Source organism: Lacerta agilis, chromosome 16 (assembly GCF_009819535.1).
Source record: "Lacerta agilis isolate rLacAgi1 chromosome 16, rLacAgi1.pri, whole genome shotgun sequence".
Taxonomy (NCBI): domain Eukaryota; kingdom Metazoa; phylum Chordata; class Lepidosauria; order Squamata; family Lacertidae; genus Lacerta; species Lacerta agilis.
In genome coordinates, this window is record NC_046327.1 from 38,070,928 (window position 1) to 38,089,683 (window position 18,756).

An 18,756-nucleotide genomic window follows, 5' to 3' on the forward strand; every position below is an offset into this window, starting at 1 on the left:
TTTCTCCTTTTCACCCTAAGTTCATACTTCTTCATAGTCAATGATACGTTTAGAAAAGGCTGTCCTCCAATTGGAGTGCTTGCTGGCCAGTGTTTCCCAGTTAACAGTTATCCCTATGGTAGTAGTCCATAATAATCAATACTCTGTCTGCTTTTCTCCCCTGCTCAATTAACAGGCAAAGAGGAGGCATCACTGAGGTGATGAACCTATATTTGGGCTATACCATGGGAGCTCCCATGATTGAATTCTGCTCTGTTAAAAAAAGAAATCCCAAGAGGTAGAAAAAGAAGAATTCTACTTTATCATTCTTCCTAACATGTGTTTTCTAGGTGCAGGGAATGTTTTGATATGGAGCAGCATTCAGTCATATGATTCTTCCATATGTTCAGTCCAAAGTGGTGCACTCCAGATGTAGGTTAACTCACTCAGAGAAAACTAGACCAAAGGCTCACCTTATAGGTCACGGTTTCCTCCTCACACACAGTTTCCTCAGCTTCCTCCCCTTCTTCCAGGTCACAGGACATGGCCCGGCGGATCTCAGGCCCCAGATCTTGTAAACTTTTCAACCCAGCCTGAATGGGAGAGAAGCACCAAAGCAGCAGGATCAGCCAGCCTCGTATCCATGTTGCATTCTCTGTTCATTAGACCAGCTAAGAGGCGCACAGCAAAACAAGGATACTCACCTGCAAGGCGGTAGAGTTGCTTGGGGACCCATCTGGACCAAGCATTCCTTTCTCCTTCCGCTTACGGAATTTACGGAAGTAATCCTGGATCAGGAATGTGGCATAGAACTTTCCAACAGTGACCTCCTCCTCTGCCAAGAGAAGACATTAAGTGCACGCTTGTTAGGAATCTTTGGCTTGTTTTTTTGGAACATCTGTACTTCCAAAAAGCTCCATGGAATAGGTGGGCTGGTTTTTAAAGGTCACAGTGTCTTATGGCATCTTAAAAAGTACAACCTTAATTTATGGTTGCAATCTTGAAGGTGCCACAGGAGCCTCTGCTTTCTTTCCTCTGTAACAGATTAACATGTTGCACCAAATGATCTCCATCTTGCACCAAATACAATATGACTTTATTTCCCCCCCAGAGTGGCTGGGGAAACACAGCCAGATGGGCTGGGTATAAATCATTAATTATTAATTGTTGTTGTTGTTGTTAATGCAAAATTCTTCATATATGCAAGATCCTTCATAAACAGGGCTGGCAGTGGGCAAAGCTGGCAACTGCTCCAAGGTCCATGGTTGTTGAAAGCCAACACAGCCTCCGACTTCCCCATTTCTCTTGACACTCCGGAGGCATGTGAAGAGGACATGTTAAAGCATGGTGTGGTTTTGCCAGGTGCCTGCTGTAGATCCCTTACTTGGTGCTCTGCAAACACTCAATACTCCCCAGGATGCTTGCCAAGCTACAATGCTCTCCCAGTCCCCTAGGTCCACTGAACTCCTTGCGCTTTGCTGCCGGAATCCCTAGTATCACTGCAGAATCATGTCTTTCAAGTTTCCTTTCTTTATCCTTTGTTGAACTTGCCAAGGTGGCACTCAGAAGGTAAAGCAGATGCCACCTCCGGTTGCTACACAACAATGCCCTAAGCAACCTAGAGATTACCTCAGTGCTTGGACCAGCCCTGAGAGCAAACCAGCACCCAGTGAAAATGGGACTCAAGAGTAGGTTCTGGATGGAAAGCCAAGAGCGCTTGGTTCACTTTTTATCTCTGGGCAGTGGGGATGGGACAGAGTCCAGTTGCTAGGACAAGGGGGCACTGACCTTCTGGTGGAGGGATGACTTCATCCAGGATTTTGGGCTTGGTCCGCTTCCAGATCTTCTTGATTACAGCACGAAGCTCCTTATTTGCCACATCCAGGTCTCCTACAAGAGTAGGGGGAGAATGAGGACCACACCACACATTTAAAGCACATGGCTCCCCCACGAAAAACAAACCTGGGAAGTATAGTTTACACCCAACAGAGCTACCGTTCCCCAAATCCTTTAAATGTGCTTTAGGTTTGTGGGGTGGATCTGAACAAAACCCCTCTTCTAGATTCCTGCACTAGGGGGCTACAGTAATGCCTTGGCACCAATCCTTGCCCTCACAGTGCACTCTGGGATTTGCCTGTGACTCCTCGGGGCCCTGCAGCTCAAGCCCAAGTCCTTGCAATGGCTGTTTCACTGAATTAGTCCTGCTTACATGATTCTCTCCATCCGCCATCTATACATATGGCTGGGGGGGGGAGGTGACACATGCCCCCCACAGATCACCCCTATTGCCTGCTTCTGTGGTTAGGCAGCTGTTCTGTGGAGCAGGGGGTTCTAATCAGTTGTGTTTCTTGCTGCATTCTTGTGCCTTTTTAAATGTTTTTTGTATTTTGTTGTCTATATGCCCAGGGTCACCACTGGGGGTGACTTGTGAACAAAGAGGTGCGCATAGGGTGGGTGGGGGTCCAAGCCAAAGCAGAGTGGGGTGAAGGTGGGGCAGGGGAACTGGAGGTGGCTGAAGCAAGGCCTTCTGGTCTGACCCAAAGGACAGCTGCAGGAGGTGGGGAAGGAGGAGTGAAGCTTGGGACCAGATCGTATTTTTAATGCTGGGGCTTAGCCTTGAATTTGGGGTATGGGGTCTGCAGAGTTTGGCTTGGCTGAATAGCCTGCAATATTTGTGGCCACCATTGATCCTTTCAAGGTATTTCTTTCCACAATCCTGCAAAAGCCTAGCAGGGAAGGAGAGAAGTTTCCAACTTTCCACTTTCTCTTCTGTGGATTTCCAGGGAAGGAGTATTTCGGCTAGGTGTGTGGCATAAGATGGGAGTTGCAGTTGCTACTAGCAACTGGGCAAGTGGATTTGCATAAATCCAGTTACGTGATTGGAGAAAAAACATCATTCCCAGACAGTATAAAATGTTCTTTCCCATCAGCTAGTAATGATTCTGCATATACTGAGGACAAGTGCCATGAGAACCATCTTGTACCTCACCTTCTGTTTTGATCTTGAGGGATGTGCGCACCAAGGCAAAGAGAGTGGCATTGAAGGTGACAGTTCCATCTGAGTTCAGGGGCATGTTCATAGCCACCAGCCTCTGCAGAGACAAATGAATTAAAAGCAAGAATCCTTGTCACTTGTCCTCTCCAGCTACCTCTCTACGGTAGCCCCACCCACCTCATTCCCTTCATAGTCCTCCAAGGGAACCCATGAGGACTGATAGGCCCTGGTGCTAGAACCCAGCCACTATGTTCTCCTAGGAAGTGAGAACCCAGGAGTCACACTCAGGTGGGCCCCTTGAGATTACCTTGCAAGCTACTCGGTGGGGGCAGAGTTTCCCAAAGCCCAGGGGGGGCTGTATCCGACGTAGTAGAGTCACTACATCAAGGTGCTTGATGCGGCCCCTGGAGGAAGAGAACTTATTTATTAGTTGCAGGTTTGATCCCTGTATGGGACAGCTGCATATTCCTGCATTGCAGGGGGTTGAACTACATGATCCTTAGGGTCCCTTCCAACTCTAGAATTCCGTGCTTCTGTTATTTATTGCATTTATATTCTACTCTTTTCTCCAAGGAGCTCAAGGTGGTGCACATGGTTCTCCCCTTTCTCATTTAATCCCCACAGCAACTGTGACTGACTCCAAAGTCACCCAGTGAGTTTCAGGGCCAAATGGGGATTTGAACCCTAGTCTCCCAAGTCCTAGTCCAACACTCTAACCACTGCACCACACTGGCACCTCAAGTGGGTGATAGGGAGCTGTGGGATAGGTGGGGTGCTGCTTCCCTCAATGGGACTATGAGTGGTGGCAGACTAGCCATGGCCTAGAAAAGACCCCTGTTCCTGATGTGAACTATGTGAAGCAGAACCATGGCTCTCCCCCAGCTCTGCTCCTCTGGGTCAGGAAGTGACAGGTGCCCCTTGTGGCACACAATTACACCGGCAAAGATGTTAAAATAACACCCCTCTTATTGCCTGGGATTTCAGGATATTGTATCACGGGACCTCTGCCAATGGAGCTATAAACCAGGAGAAGGACAAAACCTCTCTCTGCTGCTCCTAGTGGAAAGTTCCAGAATTTCTGGATGATTGGAACATTCCATTGCATTTCCATGTAAGTAGTTGCTGTAAATGCAGAAAAAAGACATGTCTCTTACTTGGCAGCTGGATCGTACTCTGACCAGATCCTCTTGAATTCATCAAGATGGTGGGGACCCAGAATGGACCAGTCCCGGGTCAGATAGTCAAAATTATCCATGATGACAGCAACGAAGAGGTTGATGATCTAGGAGAGGTGAAATGGAGTGAAGGCCAGTGAATGCAGCCAAAGAGCCCACGAGAGGCAAGGAGAGAGAGCAAGACCTCAGAGGCAAACAGCCTGTTCCTCTGAATATCAAGTCACATTAAGATCACTGGGGATTACTCCCAAGGAAGTGTCTTTCGAGTTGCAGCCACCATTGGAAGGGTGTATATCATGTAGCTTTCCATGAACCATAGCTCATAAACTCTTATGGAAACTGCTTTCAGGGCTTTGACTCAATGTTGGAATGTGCACAATTAGCACCATGTTCAGGACAGATAAATGAAAGTCCTTCTCCAGACAGTCAGACTATGGGACTCCCTTCCCATGGATGGAATGGCTTTAAAAGAGGATTAGACAAATTCACAGAGGAGAGGGCTATCAAAGGCCAATGTGGCCATGCTCTGCCTCCATAACTGGAGATGGCAATGCTTCTGAAACCACGGGAGGTGAGACGGCTTCTCTCATGCTCATGTTCTGCTCCCTGGTTTCCCACAGGCATCTGCTAATGCTGAGCTAGAGGGGCCATTTGCCTGATCCAGCAGATTCTTCTGTTCTTATGAGGAGAGTGCATGAGAGCATGGGCAAAGCCCATTTCCTTCAATTCACATGTTTAGGATTGGCAAGGAAAACCTTCGTGTCAGAAGATGGTTATGATGAGCCATAGTGTTAGCAATTAAGCATGGCATGGGAATGCCCAGTGGCAGCTAGAGGCAGAGGTGAAAAAATGGGTTAAATCTGGCATAGACCATCTGCATAAGATTTAGTGCTGGTACAGGGATACAACCAAAAGGTGTAAGGCGCACTCTGAGGCACTTTGCTGATCCTACTGTCGTTCTCTTGTACATTGGCTAAGCAGAGCTGTAGCAGAAACATTTTAAGATCTCTGGGCAAGGACAGATAAGAAAGCAACCAATGGATGAGGAGGAGAATTTTGAGAGGACAAATGGCAGGGAGGGAAAGGGTTAAGCTTTAATGGAGAGCAGGAGCTCTCCGTTAAAGGAAACCCAAAAATATTCTGCCCATTCCCTATGCAATGCCTACTTTGGCTGTCAGGGAGCAAGGCTGGGAAATGGCCCCCCGCAGTCCCCCTGCCTGGTGCAAACAAGGGCTTTCAAATGTTCGCTGCAACTGGGAGTCTGGCTTTGCAAAGCAGGACTGGGCATGTGTTTTTCTGGAACTGGCTGAGGGGGATGAGAGCAGAGGGAAGTCTGCTGCAGAGTCTCACCAAGAAGGCGCAGAGCATGAAGAAGCTGATGAAGTAGACAATGGCAAAGTTGCTGCCACAAGTGAACTCCTCGCCAGGCTCATAGTCAGACTCAGGGTCACAGCGCTTGCCAGGCAAACTGGCCAGCATGATCTCCTGCCAGGCTTCCCCTGTTGCACACCTGGAGGGGGGGGAGAGAGGTGTAAAGAACATGGTGGAGGCCACCAACTGGGGCTAAGGACCAAGGGGCAGAAGCTTTGCTGCGGGGGGGGGGCACTTAGGAAGATGGGCTCCTCAGGGGCTCCTGTGTCTTCCAGTCAGCTCACTGGTTCCACACACTGAGGGACCAACAGAAGGTCTTAAAATGGGCTTAAGTTGTTAAATGCAGAAATACTTTTGCTTTGTTAAAAAAAAGGGTTTGTGTTTGATCTGTGCTGACAACATTACTGTTGTTATTTTGTGGTATTAAAAAAGCAAACCAGCCACAACGAACATCCTTAACTTTGGGAACATGGGAAGGGCACTGCTGGGTCAGATGAAGGGTCACTTTAGTCCAGCATCCTGTGCCTAATCTGGACCTCCCGTCCTGAGGTAACAGCCTTTCAGTTTCTATTTCTGATTTTTGCTGAACTGAGCTAAAGGCAAGGTGGAGGGGGGGGGAGAGCCCCAGGATTGCTAGGGACCCTCACTCAGCATAGCCATCCTCTCAAGAATACAGAGGGAAGGAGAAACAGGCACTGCTCCTTGGAGAGGCAGGCAGCAGAACAGTGGCGTGGGGGTGGGGGTGGGGAACTGAGCCTGACAAGGTGGAGGCAAAGAGGCACCTGAAGAGCAGCAGCACCGCCTGCGGGAAGGTCTGGAAGTTGTTGTTGCGGTTGATTGGCGTACCGTCCTGCATGGCCACTTTGCCAAAGGTCTGAAAGACAAGGAAAGCACTCTCAGAGCCATGCCAAGGAGTCATGCGCAGATTCCAGCTGCAGAATCTCCGTCAAGCAAACTGGAATACAAACCATTACGCGCTCCTCTCCTATAAAAGAGTGGAGAATGAAACTGCACCAGCACCACACAGCTAGAACTATGACAGGAAGCAGGATGGTGCTTACAGCACTGGACCAGGTCCAAGGCCTTCCTGTATGTGGTGATAAGCAAAAGCCCACTTAATGTTTCCCACAGTCATCACTCATTCAGCCTGCATGCTACAGAGTCCTATGCAGTACTCCGGTTGGAATAGCAGGCATGCACACGTGTGTGTGCATGTATAAGTAAGTCTGCCGGGTGTCCCTTTTCTTAAAGCATGCACACACACACACACGATGCACCCAAAGCCCCTTGCACAATAAAGGCACACAGTTCTAGCAAAGCCCACTCATAGCACACAAATGGTGGCATGAATTAATTTGGTTCTCGGCAAGCTTGGAGAGCAGTAGGGGAGGTTCTGTCTGCTCACCTGCATACCGATGACTGCATAGATGAAGAAGATCATGGCAATAAGAAGGGCAACGTATGGCAAAGCCTGGAGGTTGAACAAACACAGAGTGAATTGGGAGTACTGGACCCACCCAGCCAGCTACCAGGCTCAAACGTTCCTGGTTAGCCCAGTACGCAGCACAGCCTATGAAGGATGCTTCTGTTTGTGCTCATGAGCATGCACACACTCAGCATTTCTCTAGCATGCATGCTCTTCTCCTCCCTATGTGTTGGATGGAGCACTGCATGCTTTGATCTACTGTGGGAGGGAAAGGCCACATCCCAGGAAATCCCGCTGACCTGGAAGGATTTGATGAAGGTCCAGAGCAGGGTGCGGATGCCCTCTCCTTTGCTGAGCAACTTGACCAGGCGCATGACACGGAAGAGGCGGAAGAAGGTGATGGAGATGCGAGAGCTGTCCTCGGAGCTCTGTGGAGGCAGAGAGAGAAGCCAGGTTGGCAGAACCCTCATGAGGACAACAAAGAACTCCATGCAAGTCAGACATGAGGGATCGTGGCCCTCCAGATATTGACAGACTCCACTCCCAGCAACCCTGGTCCTCATGGCTACAGCGCAGGGATGATAGAAGCTGGAGGGCTGCAACATCTGGAGGGCCACAGGTTCCCCACCACTCCTGTATGATGTATAGACATGCTACACGCAACGTGGTGAACAGCAGATGCAGAAGCAGTGACAGGGAGCCTTTTTCAAGACGAGGGCCACATTCTGTTCTAGGCAACCTTCCAGGGGCTGCATGCTGGCGGCTGTACCAAGAGCAAAATTGGGAAGGCAACAAATGTAAATTTTGCTTTCGTACAGTAGATTAGTTTCTGCTCACACTTAGGCATGCCTTTCTACCCTCCATCCAGACCAGCAAGAGGCATGATCAGAGCTCAAGGACACATTCCAGACAGGCAAAAACGCTTGTGGTGCAAAGCAAGGCCAGGGGGGGGGGGGGGTGTTGCTTGTGGGCAGGGGCCATGGCCAGGAGAGGTCTGGAGGGGCATGCTTAGCACTTGAGCCTGAAGTTCCTCACTCCTGAACTGAACCCACCCATGTATGGAAGATCTTTCTGGCTCAGGTCTGGTCATTTCCCCAGCAATCCACTTGCAGCAGTGCTCAGCAGCAGCCTGTGGGAGTTCATAAGCAGAGCCTGGATAGTCTCCCCCTGCTGTCTGTCCAAAGCACCTGCTGCCAGGAGGAACACTGCCTCTGTACAGGAAGGCTCCACATAGCTGTCTTAGGCAATACATATGTATCTTGGCCACCCATATTCACACAACCACAGGGCCATCCTATACATAAGACAAAGGAAACAAAAAGCCCTTTTAGTGGAATTTGCTGCCAAGGAGTGTGGTGGAGTCTCCTTCTTTGGAGGTCTTTAAGCAGAGGCTTGACAGCCATCTGTCAGGAATGCTTTGATGGTGTTTCCTGCTTGGCAGGGGGTTGGACTGGATGGCCCTTGTGGTCTCTTCCAACTCTATGATTCTATGATTCTATGATTCTATGATCTACCCTGAAGGTAGAGCAATCTGATGGGAAGGCCTCCTACAACGTCTCCCAGGTTCAGCGCTGCCTGCTTTGCCCCTGGCCCAGGATCAAGGGGAAGAGGGTTGTGTTTTTGCCAGGCAACTGTGCTACTCTCCTTTGTTGAGCATCCTTCTGCAGCTGTGGGTGACGGAAGGAAGTGCATGCTTGTGAAAGTGGCAGCAGTGGGGTTGGATTCAGCACGAAAGAAGGTGAAGCAAAGGCCCCAAATCCAGGCAGCCCACCACTCAGGGACTAACTGGATAAAGTTCCATCACATGAACCCTGTCAATGCTTGCACACATCAGGCCAAAAACCTCATGCCAGATGCATGTTCACACATCCAAGGGTAGGCACAGTGTGTCAGGAGGATCCTGGTCCACAGTAGTTGAGGGGTGTCAGGTGAGGGAGGGCTCAGCCTGTGCATCACCAACCAGCACTAGCCAAAGAGTAAGATTACAAAAGACCAAGCACGCCTGCAAATAAAGCCCCCTGATGCCAAAAGTCAGAACGAACCAATTGATACTAGTCCCTGACTCCCTATGAAAGCAGAGTTGGGGCAGACTGGCTGCCTTTGCTGCTCCTTGTGCTGATTATTATGCAATTTTGCTTTGTAATTATGCAATTTTGCCTTCCCCCACCTTGACGGGCATTAGGTCTGGCAACACAGCAGCTGTCAACACCTGGTGAATCATATGTGCAATTCCTCAAAGATAACACACTCACAGCTATAGACACACACACACAAACACACACAGCATCTGTACACAGTTGCCTGAGTTTGGAGACCCTTAAATTATCACTTGCAACCCGCACGACATCCAGAGTTACTCTCAATATCTGACCCTGCCACCACAAGACTGCTTGTTACCCCCCAAGCTTACACCATCTGCAAACACTTAATTTATTACATGATATCCTGCCTTTCCTCCAAGGCACCATATGTGGTGTCTCTCTCCATTTTATCCTCACAACAAACCTGTGAGGTAGATTAGGCTGAGAGTATGCCACCCAGCTTCATGGCCGAGTAGGAATTTGAACCTGGCCCTCACCAGTCCTAGTCTGACAATCACTACACCATACCGGGTCTCTTATGAACCTGTTTGTTGCATACACTTAGCACTGACACAGCTAGCCCTTCTACCACCCCTTTCCAAACTTTCTTGAGATTAAATACGTGTGCAATACCTCTCCAACATGACCGCCATTCTAAAGCAGGATAATGAAGAGAATGATGATGGCAAAGACGAAACGAGGGTTCATAACATCCAATGGGAGGCAGCGGCATGGCAGAGAACAGGTGAGAAAGTGAGAAATAGCAGAATGGATACATAGATGGATAGACAAAAGGCAAAGAGACGGGCAATTATAAATGTGAATGAATAAATGAACTCCAAAAGATGCTTTGCTTTTAAACCATCTAATCAGTTTGGTTTCTTGCATTATGCATACACAAAATTAGAAACTTAAGCTGGGATCTAGCACAAAATTTTGTCTCTTTGTTTAAAAGCAGATTTCCAGACCTCAGGGTACTATGTTTGAGTTACGCTGTCAACAAGATACAAGTATTCAGGGTATTCATTCCGTACATGTGCGATGCTGCAACACATCCAAACCCTTTCAGCAGCCTTGCTGCAGGCGTGCTAACATTTCCCAGCAGAAGAAAAAAGCTGAGGTTGTTTTACAGGGCACATTTCATGTTGGGGATGACTCACGCTGACTTCAGTGACGGCGATGTCAACTACACTCCCGACCACGATCAGAGCATCAAAGGTGTTCCATGCATCACAGAAGTAGTGCTGCGGGGAAAGAGAGAGAAAAGGCCACTCTGGAACAAATCCTGCATAGATTCTTGTGGGAAAGCAGCCAGAGCTAGACCCACATGCACTTCTTTTTCCTATGGTTTCTAGCATTATACAGAATCATAAAATCATTGAATTGAAGAGTTGGAAGGGACCCTGAGGAGAAACTTCTGTCCTCTCTCAGTTCCACTGATAGAAAGTAATTCCATGGTGACAGTCAGTCAGATGGTCTGACTATTAATCACTCTGGAAGATAAGAGTGGCTGAATGGGAGGAACCTCAAATCCTTTGATCTCTGCTGTCTGCACCTGGGGGCTTGGCTGCAGGATAGAATGAGCAGGCAAGTGGGGGAGCTGACATCTACGGAAGAACCCCTTGTGGGTTCTTTCTTAAATACTTCTGGGACTAGAAAATCTGTCTTAAGAGATAAAAATATAATCTGAAGTCCTGTAAAAACTGCTTTCTGTTTCTAAGTATAACAAAGGGGAAAATGTCTGTTCAAATGTCTAAGGCAGAGTGAAAAGCCTGATTTATGGTTGGCTTTCTCCCACTCACTGATTTCCAAGTGTGAACACCTCTGGGAAATGCTGCAAGACCTACCTGCTTGGGCTGGCCTTTGGAGCTCAGGAATAAGTTGGAAACAGGTGGAGGGTGAGGAGGGAGTGAAATGAACATGAAACCTTATCCTGGTTTGCGTTCTTACCCACTCTGAGCCTTTGGTGTGAGTTGGACTATGTATCTAAAGACATTCATCATACATTTTTTTCAGACTCCTTGGAAGTGTTACCTTGAAATGCAGAAGGCTCCTTTTGCAATATTTTTATATGCTTCAGGATTTCATGCAAAGATGCTCTCTGCAGATACAATAAATCCCTGATGTAGATTTCTACCAAGAAAGGCCATTTTCACAGAGAAGGCTTCAATTACTCTGAAACCTCTCTTGCCAGTGCCTCGATCCAAAGATTGGTAAGGTCAGGCATTTGCTGGGGCCTGAAAACTGATAAATGGCCACTGGCTTCCCTTCTCACTTTCTACAGGCACCAAAGAGCATAGGAGGCAATGGGAGGGAATTCTTGGATTGCACATCCTGTCTCTTCAAGGATAAGGGGCCACCTTGAGAGTGCCTTGCCTGATACCCCACAAAATCCTGGAATCAGAATTGCATGTCACACTAGTTGTTGGAGCAAATGATCATTATTAATGCAGGAGATTGAAACTAAAAGGCTCAGACCCTGTGGGATTATTATAACTCAGCTGGAAACTTGTGAATACTGGCACAATGCCAAGATTCCTGCCAAGCTCCAGAATTAACTTGAAAACATATGGTTGTTTGTGATGAGACTCTAAGCCAGGGGTGGAGGACCTGTGACTCTCCAGGTATTGTTGAGCTCCAGCCAGCATGGCCAATTATAAAGGTTTGATGGATGCTGTAGCTCTGCAAAATCTGGGAGCTGCCCACCTCTGCTCTAAGCAAAGTATCTTTTGAGTAGAACCCCCCAGCTCCCAAACCTTGGGCTTGAAGGCAATGATCTTCAGCACCATCTCGACAGTGAAGAGGCCTGTGAAGACCATGTTGAGCAGGTCCATGACATAGTTGAAGGGCTGGGACTGTTCATAGTGCTGGAAAAGGAGAAAATGCACAAAGCATGAGGAGCACCTTGGGGATCTTGTGGTCCTCAAGCTGGGAGCTGTTGTGATTTGGTGCCTTGCAACCTTGGGCTCAAAACCCACCCAGCATTCCCAGGCTCTTTGGGGCTCCTATCTACCACACCACACATTTGTTGGTTGGCAGCCAGAGGCCCTTCCACTGGTCCTGATTTACTGATCAGCCATGGCACACTGTCTGTGAACACACCTTTCAGCAAGTTTCTACCATGGACTCTGTCTTGTATCCATCCTTTCTACCTTGTTGCTAGGTGTGACCTGGACTTTTCCTGCCTTCTCCCTGTCATCTCCAGCTTCCTACCTTCCACTCAAGGGTTGTTCCCTTTGGAGTGAATATTGCCTCAGCTTCAGATTGCCTGTCTCCTTTAAGTATGCTTGCCTTTGGGGGTCAAAATCCCAAAGTAGAAGTATGCCATGCACTTCACTGGTCTTAGGTATTTTGAGAAAGCAGGAGGCGTGAGGGGAATCCTGATCTACCTTCAGGTCCCACTGGCTCATATTCACTCTTCTGCAAGGCTTTTTTCCAGCTGGAACTTGAAAGAACTCAGTTCCAGCACCTCTCAGGTGGGCACCATTGCCATTCTAAGAAAATGAGGGAGGTGTTCAAGGTGAGTTCTGGCATCTCCTTTTCTAGAAAAATAGCACTGCTCTTCTGGATGGTCTCCTTTAATACCAAAAATAGCTGTTCACATGAACATCTCCCCCAGAGTCAGCGTTTCTCTGCCCTGGCATCTCACAGCCATTGAACATGGCCATTGTGCATCACATTCCCTTTGTACTCATGACAAAGTCCTGATTCCTGCCATCACTACAAGCCTTGGTACTCCAACACCTCAGTCCTTTTCTCTCTCTATTTAAAATAAAGACATTGGTGTGTTGTTTTTTGAAAAAAAAATTGATACAAGTATCAAAATATGCATGTACAATAGGCCTCTCTATACAATAGACAAAATATTACCCTGTGTATGGGTTGTTTAAGCATAAATTCCCTTCCCCACAACACAGACTTCTCCCACAGCAAAGTGTGCCCTATTCTACCAAGTGGGCTTCTTGGTCTCTCCAACTTCTCTTTACATTCTGAACTGTGTGCCTGTCATCTCACACCTTTCTCACTAAGAATCAAACTAGACATGGCAGGGGCTGCCTTGCTTGTTGACTCATGTGTCTGCTCCACTGATGTTTGAAAGTGGGGGTTGTGAGGTGGTTAGGCCTAATTCTTTCTTTTAAAAACAAAAGGAGCTTGAAGGTGATGGAACCTGTGTGCCTCTTCTCTCCTGATCTTCTCTCACTGTGCTTCAATCCCACTCAGTTTCCAATATTGTGAGCCAGGCTGAGGCAACGGAGCATAGGGAACTAAGGAAGGGAAGAGGGTTCAGTTTCATTTTCCCACATGCTCTTTTTGTTGTGTAGATTCTATAGCTTTAGACATGAACAGGACAAGCAAGTGAAGGACAAATGTCCTGTCTCTTTGGCCTCATCTGCCTTCCATCTCCCCCTCACATACCCACACTGCCCTTCTCATTGTTACCTGCTCACTCTCACCTGCACAGCCAGAGCAATGGTGTTAAGCATGATGAGCACAAACATGATGTATTCAAAACCGGTGGAGTTGACCATGTACCAGAATTTATACTGATATTTGTTCTTGGGGATGTAGCGCCGTAACGGCTGGGCCTTCAGGGCATATTCCACGCACTGCCGCTGTGGAAAGGAGAAGAGTTTTAGCTGGAAAACAATGAACAACCCTGCACTAACTGCCCCATAAACATCACCACCACTTCAAGGTATCTTTGAAAGCTCTCCAAATCCCAGGCGTGTTAGGGAGGTCTTATTCAAAGACCTCCTGGAGCCCCAAGTTGGCACTTGATATAGGTAGATTTAAGGCCACAAGGAGACTAGTAGCCTTGCTGCATGAGCAATAGATACTAGCACCATAGGCCTCTGCAGGCAATCAGTTTAGACCTCTGGCAAGAGCAACCTGTCCTTCCCCTTGTAGACTACTAGGTGGGGAGGAAGGGGAGGGACAGAGATGGGAGGGGGAAAGATTATACCCCCCCCCCCCCGCCAAGGAAATTCAGCCCTCAACAGAAAATGTTCCCTGCCCCTGCTTTATTCAGTACAAGGAATTGTGGGACAGTCACTGGTGGGGGAGAGACAGAAGGAAAAAGCCACAATTTGAAAAGCTCCATCAGAACTGCACAGATGTGAAGTAATTGACTGCTGAAGTTAATGAGGCAGCAGAACAATGAGGATGGGTTGGTCATGATGGCAGTGCAGTTGGGAATAAGTGGGAATGGTGATTTGCACCAGCAGAGCATGAAGTGAGGAGAAAGAGATACCTGGTTCTTGTCCAGCTCACAGTTCTTGTATTCCTGTTCTCCCTGAGCCCGGAAGGTGATGATGACGAAACCCACAAAAATGTTCATCATGAAGAAGGCAATGATGATGATGTAGACAATGAAGAAGATGGAGATCTCCACCCGGTAGTTGTAGATGGGCCCCTCGTTTTCTGCATTGGCATCAATAGCCTTGTAAAGCAGCCTGGTGAAGAGAAGGCAACTATGAACAGAGAGCATGACAGTGAAGAGGAGAGACAGACTTCCCATAAAAAGCATGAACTGCCATTCTGCGGACAGAATTTGGATCCCATTTGGATCCAAATTTGGATACCATTTGGATCCCTTCCAATCAGGATTCAGGCCTCATCATGGAACTGAAACTGCCTTGGTTGTGCTGGCCGATGATCTCCAGCAGGCTAGGGACAGAGGTGAAAGCTGTTTCCTGCTTCTGCTGGATCTCTCAGCGGCCTTTTGACACCATTGACCATTACATCCTTCTGGACCGTCTAGAGGAGTTGGGAGTTAGGGGCACTGTTATGCAGTGGTTCCACTGGGAGCGGCCTCCAGGACAATAAAACACTGGTCTTAATGGATCTGCATTGGTTCCCAGTACGTTTTCAAGCACAATTCAAATTACCTGGCACCCAAATTACCAGGGCCAACACCCATAAAGGAGCTCCACTGACCAAGATCAACATCGCCATCTTGGCTGTGACTTGACATGGGGTGTGGATAGGCAGTGACAGCACACCTAAGCCCTATGATCTGTTAAAGCACACCCCAGAGTTCCTTGTAGCAGTGCAGGATACATTTCCTCTGTTCATGTAAAGTGCTAAGGGTGTGAGTGTGTCTCAAAGGAGCCCTTGCAGCAGTCAGGCTCCTACATCTTACTTCCCATGCCACTGAGTCTTCCTGCCAAAGTAGCTGCAAGCAGAGCTGTATTCCTCAGAACTCCCACCAAGGCACCAATTCAAGCTTCCCCAGTTGACTCAAGTCCTGTTCAAGAGACAGAGGCTCCGCCGAACTCAACAAAGCCTCATGCTAGGAACCAGCTCAGTCTGAGCAACTCCTCCACAAATGTGAAGTTCCTGTTCCCTGCCCTCCCTGCTCCCCAGCTGCCCCTCTTGGAATGCCAGCCTTTTCCTGCTTTGGACTTTGCCACTTGCCTCTGGTAGATCCTTCCCTCCTAGTACTTGACCAAGTTGCCCAAGGAGTCCCAGAAATTGATGCCAATTATTGGTCTAATCCAGTCAGGCATTTTTTATAGACTGCAAAAGTGTGGGAGATGATTCAGAAGGCAGACGTAGGAAGAGCCGTGGAAAGATGGTTGGATTTCCTTTCCAGTCTTCGATAAGTCACACAAGCTTCTTCTTTTTATGGCAGAAGACAACGGGTAGAAAGCTAACAACAGAACACCTTGCATGTGGCAAAACAGAGCTGTGTCACGCTTTATCATGTCTGCATTTTTGTTTTACAGAGTGACGTGTAAGAGAATTATGGGAATGGTGAGAATCATCACAAACACACAGTTATACACAATCCCCAGTAGAGTAACTCACGCTGGCCAGCCTTCAAAAGTAGAGACAGTGAAGAGGGCCATCATGCCCGACAAAACATTGTCAAAGTTGAAGTCACTGTTGAGCCAGGCACGCTCCCGCACCATTGGGTGGGCCACATCTCCATCCTTGTAGACAATGAATGTGCCCCTGTGTGCAGAGGAGGAGGAAAGGAAGAAGGAGAAGAAGGAGCTGTCAGTATGGGCTGCAGCTGGGAGTCATTGAACTTAGATGGGCAGACCAAATCCCAGAGCCTAACCCTAACACAATTTCCAACTGCAAAAACCACAATTCCTTTAACTGCAAAGCTACCCAGCCACCCTCCTTTCTGCCTCTCAGGCCCCTCTGTGCTATCTTAGGGCCAAACGAGATGCTAATAGTCTCCCACCTTTCTCTTTTCTTCCTCTATTTATTAACTGTTCTGAGTGGAAGAATAGCAGGGATTTTTGCCTTTTTGCCATTTATTTCTTCAAAATTATCTTCCCCCGGGGGGGGGGGGGGAAGCAGAAAGACAACAGGAAAGGAAAGGGTCAAGGAGCACCTTCCCCCTGTTACTCTTAGGGTCACAATCACAGACTCAGAGGTTAGTTTTCAGCAAAAGAAACAGGAGAGGGGAAGGAAGGATGTATGTTATTATTACTGTATCTCCCATGTGATGTCTTGCTTGGGCCTCACAGACACCCACAAACAACCCATAATTCACTGGCCATTACACGATGCTAGGCCACCTAGCTTTCATCTCAGTTCAGCCATACACGGGAATCCATTACATTGCTGCAGCATTTTGCCATACTAATGTACGGCAGTTGAGATCTGTCCAGGAGTGAGGAAAAAAGAAAAAGACCAGAAAAATCAGGGCCAGACAGCTGGAGGCAGCAATGTTAACAACAGTCCCCCGTTTGATCTGTGGGTTTGCTAGACATCTTGGTTGGTTTTCTTGGTATGAGGCTAAAATGCCACCTGGGGAACTTGGTTGGGGAAGGTAACTGGACGCTCTGCTCTGACACTTACTTGCATTCATACGGAGTGTGCTTGGCCTCATCTGTGCAGCTGTAGAACTTGCCCTGGAGACAGAAGTGGCAGGAGAATGGAGATCGGGCACTGGTGGGGCAGGAAGGTATCCATCCTGGGGAAATTCTTATCTTCCTACCCTGTGTGCTGCCCCCCCCATGGCCCTGGGCATGGAGGAAACAGTACACTAGCCTGACACAGGGTGGAGCAGTCAGGGCCTACCTTTACCCACTTCTCTCAACTTTTCATCTTAGGGTAGAGCAAGATGTTATGCTCAACCCAGGTCAGTGTCAGGTCAGTGTCAGTGTCCTTCTCCCTGTAAAACTGCCTCAACCTCATCATATCGTGTACTTACTTCCCCACCCTAAGTCATTGGGATCATGCTGGCAAAGTGGAGGTGGGAGGTGGGGAAGGGCCTGCCTAAGCTTAGCAGAGAAAGGTTCACAACAGTCCTTTGTCGGGCATTATGTCTAGTTGCTCTTTTCACATTGCTTTTCCTTTACAATATCTCCACACTTCTCCGTCTTTCTCTCGGTCTCTCTTTCCCTCTCTTGCTCACTGTCCACCTTCATCAAATATGGCAGTGTGTGCTCAGGTAAGCTACCAATCAACTAGCTGAACAACAAGAGCAATAATTTGCAACACAGATGATTTACCATATATCATTATATGATTAATATGACTATGTTTACCCATTTAACTTCTATGGCTGTGCCTTGCACATGTATTTTCTTTCTTTCTCTTTGAGCTGAGTCCCCCCCCCCCCCCCGTGATGACCTACAGCTGAAACAAATAAGCCACCCAACTGGTGTCTATGATGAGGTACAGGATTGGTTGCTAAGGTGATGGTATTTGGAAGTGTTTTGGGTGCAAGCCCCAAAGAAACACGCCCACACTCAACATGTCCTTGATCCAAGCACATATACACATCTTGCACTCACTCATTTAATCCAAACCACCCCAAATAAATTAGCACTGCTTACCTTGAAGAGCTGAACACCGATGCAAGCAAACATGAACTGCAGCAGGGTGGTGACTATCATGATGTTCCCAATGGTGCGGATGGCCACAAACACACACTGAACCACGTGCTGTCAGACAGGGAGGCACAAGGGGTGTGAGACGGCCAGTAGGGAACTTTCCCGTTCTCAACAGGGTGAACCTACGGGTGTCAGGGCTGGTGCGAGACATTTTGGCACATGAGGTGAACCACAAAATGGTGCCCTGCTCCCACCAGGGAAGAAGCAGGGAGTGAAGATTGACATCAGGAAGAAGGGGGAATAAAGGTCTACCTTGGGATCCACTGCCCCTGTGGATCCTACCACCTTGAGGCAGTTGCCTCGCCCTGCCTCATGGATGGGCCAACCCTGAGTGGGGTGGGGAACACAGGTGCATCACTTCATAGCCCCCATGCTGTGGAACGTCCTTCCAGCTCCATATTGTAGAGCCACCACCTGCCCTTGAAGACGTCCCTCACCTTCAGCCCCTTGGCCCGGTTGATGGCTCGGAGAGGGCGCAGCACCCTCAGCACTCGCAAGATCTTCACCACAGAGATGGCACTGGAGCTGAGGTGGAAAGAGGAAGGGAGGTGTGGGAGAGTGTGGGGTTTAAAAACCAAGCTGCTTACACCTTCTTTTCATTTCTTATAAAATAGCTCCTAAGAATTTAATAAGAAGAGCCCTGCTGGATCAGGCCAAGGGCCCAATGCAGTCCACCATCCTGTTCTCACAGTGCCTAACCAAATGCCTCCAAGAAGCCTGGAAGCAGGACCTGAGCACAACAGCCCTCTCCCTGCTTGTGAATCCCAGCAAGTGGCATTTCAGAGGCTGGAAGCAGAAGACAGCCATCCCAGCTGGTGGTGTATCACTACGCAACATTGCCCTTTCATCCCGGACCAGGCCAGCACAATCC

The 18,756-nt window shown here is 48.3% G+C and overlaps 1 protein-coding gene across 1 annotated transcript in view; it reads right to left on the reverse strand.

The window, feature by feature from the left end:
• Positions 1–18,756, reverse strand: part of CACNA1F (calcium voltage-gated channel subunit alpha1 F) — a 62,795-nt gene that overhangs the window by 7,396 nt on the left and 36,643 nt on the right. Inside the window, exons 24-42 of the mRNA XM_033173889.1 lie at positions 18,323–18,410; positions 17,829–17,936; positions 16,846–16,898; positions 15,838–15,984; positions 14,279–14,480; positions 13,482–13,640; positions 11,784–11,894; positions 10,188–10,271; positions 9,661–9,681; positions 7,246–7,374; positions 6,926–6,991; positions 6,303–6,394; positions 5,500–5,659; positions 4,129–4,256; positions 3,282–3,378; positions 2,969–3,071; positions 1,768–1,869; positions 684–814; positions 453–572 (exon numbers count right to left, since the gene is read on the reverse strand). Of these exons, the coding sequence (XP_033029780.1) occupies positions 453–572; positions 684–814; positions 1,768–1,869; positions 2,969–3,071; positions 3,282–3,378; positions 4,129–4,256; positions 5,500–5,659; positions 6,303–6,394; positions 6,926–6,991; positions 7,246–7,374; positions 9,661–9,681; positions 10,188–10,271; positions 11,784–11,894; positions 13,482–13,640; positions 14,279–14,480; positions 15,838–15,984; positions 16,846–16,898; positions 17,829–17,936; positions 18,323–18,410 (2,101 nt within the window). The remainder of the gene's footprint in view (positions 1–452; positions 573–683; positions 815–1,767; positions 1,870–2,968; positions 3,072–3,281; positions 3,379–4,128; positions 4,257–5,499; positions 5,660–6,302; positions 6,395–6,925; positions 6,992–7,245; positions 7,375–9,660; positions 9,682–10,187; positions 10,272–11,783; positions 11,895–13,481; positions 13,641–14,278; positions 14,481–15,837; positions 15,985–16,845; positions 16,899–17,828; positions 17,937–18,322; positions 18,411–18,756) is intronic.